Source organism: Sorex araneus, chromosome 2 (genome assembly GCF_027595985.1).
Source record: "Sorex araneus isolate mSorAra2 chromosome 2, mSorAra2.pri, whole genome shotgun sequence".
Classification (NCBI taxonomy): domain Eukaryota; kingdom Metazoa; phylum Chordata; class Mammalia; order Eulipotyphla; family Soricidae; genus Sorex; species Sorex araneus.
Window position 1 is genome coordinate 7,102,079 of NC_073303.1, and position 5,017 is coordinate 7,107,095.

The 5,017-nt window shown below is 44.1% G+C and overlaps 1 protein-coding gene across 1 annotated transcript; it reads right to left on the bottom strand.

Moving 5' to 3' along the window:
• Nucleotides 1-3,808: 3,808 nt before the first annotated feature.
• LOC101546256 (putative olfactory receptor 2W6) lies at nucleotides 3,809-4,750 on the bottom strand. The gene has a single exon (XM_004621932.3). The coding sequence runs from the start codon at nucleotides 4,745-4,747 to the stop codon at nucleotides 3,809-3,811; it is 939 nt and encodes a 312-aa protein (XP_004621989.2). The 5' UTR covers nucleotides 4,748-4,750.
• Between the last annotated feature and the right edge of the window lie 267 nt (nucleotides 4,751-5,017).

Below are 5,017 nucleotides of genomic sequence, written 5' to 3' on the forward strand. Positions count from 1 at the left end.
ATTACATGGATAGAACTGAGAGGGACTCCAGAAATTTGTATGGCATTTTTATCTGGTGACATGAAACAAAGCAAAAAATTATAGACTAAGGGAAAGAATAGCCAAGCATCTGTTTGATAAGACATTTGCATACAAAATATAAAAAAAGAACCTGTTTTTGGCTTAAAGAACAGATACTTATTTTTCACTGTACAAGGAAGTTTCAACTGTATAGTAAGATAAGCAATCAATTTGATGACTGGGGGAGTGTTTTAACAAACACTCACCAAAAGAAACATGAATAGCTAATAAGTACATGATTATATGCTAAGTACCATTAATCCAATGGCATATGCAAATGAATACACAATAAGCACAACTCTAGAATTATTTTAATCCAAAAATCTCTTGCTGAGGGTCAGGAGAAATTAGAACCTCATATGTTTCTGGAAAGAGGCAAAATGATAAAATTACTTTGGAAAATAGTGTGACAAACTGTTGAAAAGTTAGAAACAGACATGCCATTCAACCTAATATTTCTACCCCCAAGTTATTTACTTGTTTTTTTCGGGGGGGTGACATCTAGTGGTACTCAGGGCTTAATCCTTGCTCTGTGCTCAGGGATCACTCTGAGCAGGGTTTAAGAGAGACCATATGGGTACTAGGAATCAAACCCAGGTTGGTCTCATGCAAGACAAGCACCCTACCCATTGCACTATCTTTCCAACTCCCCAGTCCCTAAGTTATTTGATTGCAATAAATTGAAATATATATCTACACCAAAAATGTGAATTTTTATATAATCAAATAATTTAAACTGAAACTAGGCATAGGGAACATCAATAAGATTTAAGAATTATATAAATTATTAAATCTCGTCATATAAATAATGTTATTCTTCTTAATGGAAGGAGAATAGACTTTCTTGCCACTTTAAGGAGTCCATCTCTCTCAGTTTCTTGGCATTTTGATAGCAATGTGTCTTGGTGTTTTGTTGAGTGTGCTGTGTTTGGTACTCTTTGGGCCTCCTGGATCACCTGCACAGTCTCTTTCCACAAATGGGCAAGTTCTCAGCTATTATTTCTTCTGCCCACCAATCTTCCCCACTCTCCCCTCTTCTTTGGGGATTCCTACAATTCTGAAGTTGTTCCTATTGCTATTATTCACTAAGTATTGTATATTTTCTGTTAATATCACATGCTTTGTCATCAAGGTCGCTAACTAAAGTTTTGCCTGCTCCATTCTGCTGCTGAGAGTTGCTATTGTATTACTTGGTCTCTTCAGTTCTATTTTGTTCTATTTTTGAAAAATAGATAAGGCTTTATAAAATATATAATTACCATCGACATTTTCTTCAATGGGCTGGAGCAATAGCAAGGCTGGAGTGACAGCACAATGGGTAGGGTGTTTGCCTTGCACTCGGCCAACCCAGGTTCAAGTCCTCTCAATCTCAATCTCATCCCTCTCAGAGAGACTGGCAAGCTACTGAGAGAATCCCGCCAGCACAGCAGAGCCTGGCAAGCTACCAGTGTCGTATTCAGTATGCCAAAAACAGTAACAACTAGTCTCACATTATTGGTGCCTGCTCAAGCAAATCAATGAACAATGAGATGACAGTGCTACAGTTCTATTTGAATTTTCTCATGCCCCCCCATCAATATATTTTAAGGCTTTTTGAGTTTCTCTTCTTGTGTTGCCCTCGCTTCAGTCAACATTGTCAGGATCATCGCTCTGAAGACATCACAGACTGCACTGGAAGTTCTAATGTACTTGAGGACTTACTAGCTCTTCTCTGACCAGCTGTTGAAACAGCAGAATTCCCTCATTTGTTCATTGTCCCTGGTTCTTTGTGGATGCTGTGGGTGATTTTCTGTGCAAACTCAAAAAAACCCCAAGGATGGGATATGTCCCTACGTAAAAATAGTCTAAGTCTTAGACTACAAAGGGTTTGCAAATGTGCACCCAGAAAAGAACAGAATAGCAGGAAAGAACAGAATAGACGCCAAATGTCTGTCCATAGAATAAGACTGTTCAGAGCCTTTATAATGTATAGGAGAAGCATGAGGAAACTGACAGAACTTTATTTTATTTTGTTAGATTTTTGAACCACAAGGATTCCTCTTAACTTTGACTTAAGAATTACTCTTGGTGGTGCTCAGGGAACCATATGGGATGCCGGAGATCAAACCTAGGTATGCAAGGCAAATGACCTATTTGTTATACCATCCCTCTAGGGTCACTAGGGCTTTATTTTTAAAGGCAACAGCCCATAGACTGCGTGAAATACCCCTGCCTCTCCTCTTTACCTGAACGTTGGCATGCTCACTGACTGTTCTTAAGGTCGCTGCCATCTTCAGATAGTGACTCAGCTGTTGGTATCCAGGTGGAGGTGAGGGATGAATATTGCATTGAATATGGCTGTGAGCTCACTGAGGGCTGCCCTGGTGACCCTAAGGCTTGGACAGTCCAACTGTGTTTGTCTCCTGGTGTGTTTGTCTCATTCTTTGTAACTGACCCCCTCTGATTGGAGGTCGAAGGTGCCAAGGCAATTGGCATTCGACAGAGCTCCAAGTTCCCGTAGCCTGAGCAGATCCTGTGTTGTCTGCAGTTTAGGCTAGTGTTTTTGATTGCTGGCAGCCCCTGCCCACTGGGGGGCTTCTCATCAGGACCTGCAGGGGACAGAAGCTTCAACTCAGTGGGAGTCAGGGGCCCAGCAGGGTCATAGTAAGACCCCAGGAGGCCTCACTGCCCAATAGCAGAAAGGGGATGAGAAGTAAGGGAGGGAGAAGGGGAGATAAATAAACATTTTAAGCAAGAGTACTTTGTATTAACAATGTATTTTTTTTTTTGGTTTTTGGGTCACACCTGGCGATGCACAGGGGTTACTCCTGGCTCTTCACTCAGGAATTACCCCTGGCGGTGCTCAGGGGACCATATGGGATGCTGGGAATCGAACCCGGGTTGGCCGCGTGCAAGGCAAACGCCCTACCCGCTGTGCTATTGCTCCAGCCCCTTAACAATGTATTTTTAAAAGTATTAACTGGACAAAAATATTCTTCTAGATAAAGCAAAGGCCTCATGGCCTCAGAATCCTATCCTTTCTTCTTCAACCTCTATTACCTCAGAAAGTCACACAAATATCGCAAAACTCAATGCTATGAAAGAGTCAAAATCTGTAGAATCTAAATTAGCCATGTTTGGTGTGGAGATAAATAAGAATTCGATTATTGGACTGTTTGTTTTGCCTCTCTTAGGCAGTTGGCACGGTAAAAGCACATGTGAATGCTCTAGGGGAAAAAAGTTAGTGCTTTTCTGCACTCTTTTGGGTTCGTTCTTTTCTTGTGTGTTGGAGCCTTCTGAGAATAAAACATTTCAATGGACATTGACTCAGGTACAAAAATTTCAGGTCTACATTCATGGTAGGTATTGACAAGCATAGATCATGTTTTTGCTTGTTTGTTTGTTATGATACGGGTCACCCCCAGGAGAGCTCAGGCGGGGGGGGACTGGGCCACCAGCAGATGTTGACCTGACAAGTAGTCTTGGTGGCCTTGTAAGACAGGAGACCAAACTGGGGACGTCACATGCGCTCTCTCCCTGGCCCCTCAATCATGGTTTGATCCTGGATTGGAGTACACCTAGGGACAATGTTTAAGTCAGGGAAACGTAAATATAAGTGACCAACCATCAAGAATTTTCCCAGCCTTACATTAAATTCCCACTTCACCAAATACTCTTCAGTTTATAGTGTCAGAACATCCCCTTTGGGGACAGGGCTACCTCTCATATAGAGCACTCAAAAGATAATTCCACAATTCATCACTTTTTATTATATTTCTGCGCTTGCCTTGCCTAGCACTTTCTTCATAGCCTCTTTAACATCTTTGTTTCGCAGGGTATAGATCAAAGGGTTAACGCTGGGAGTGACAATTGTATAGAAAATGGTAAGGAACTTGCCCTGGTCCTGAGAATAAGTGTTTGCGGGCTGAAGGTACATGTAGATGATGGTCCCATAGAAGAGACAGACAACAATGAGATGGGAACTGCACGTGTTGAAGGCTTTCTTCCGCCCAGAGGCCGACTTGATCTTCAGGACGGCTCGTGCGATATAACTGTAAGAGATGAGGATGAGGATGAGCGGTGCCAAGATGATGAAGATGGCCAAGGCAAATGCCAGGGCCTCGAGGTTCATGGTGTCGATACAGGCCATGCCAATCAGTGCCGGCATCTCACAGAGAAAGTGATCCACCCGCCGGTGCCCACAGCGGGGCAACATCAACGTCTGTGGTGCCATGATGAGCGAATTACCAAAGCCACTCAGCCATGCCATGGATGCCAGCTGCCCACAGAGACGCGGGTGCATGATGACGGTGTAGTGTAGGGGTTTGCAGACAGCGACATAGCGGTCATAGGCCATGACAGCCAAGAGAATACACTCCACCCCGCCCAGGGCGAGGACGAAGTAGAGCTGAATGGCACAGCCCAGGTAGCTGATGGTCTTATCTGGGCCCCAAAGGTTGTAGAGCATCTGAGGGATGGTGCCGGTGGTGAAGCACATGTCCAGGAATGAGAGATTGGCCAAGAAGAAGTACATTGGTGTGTGCAACCGAGAATCCAGAGCAGAGAGCAAGACGATGGTCACATTGCCAAACAGAGTCAGCAGATAAAAAGTGAGGACGACAACAAAAAGGGCCAGCTCCAGTTGGGGACGGTCAGAGAAGCCCACGAGGATGAAGCCCTCAAAGGAGCTTGTGTTGTCGTTGTCCATCACCTGGAGCACAGATCACCTGTTCGGAGAAAGAGACTGTCTGCATTGGGCGATGCCCTCACAAGGAATGATCGGGAAATGGAGGAATGGAAGCTGCCTTGAAAATGCTATGTATTTGCTCCAGAATTTCAGGAGGTCCTGGGGCTGGAACTATAGCACAGCGAGAAGGGCGTTTGCCTTGCATGAGGATGACCCAGGTTCAATCCCCAGCATCCCATATTGTCCCCCGAGCTCTACCAGGAGTAATTTCTGAGTGCAGAGCCAGGAGTA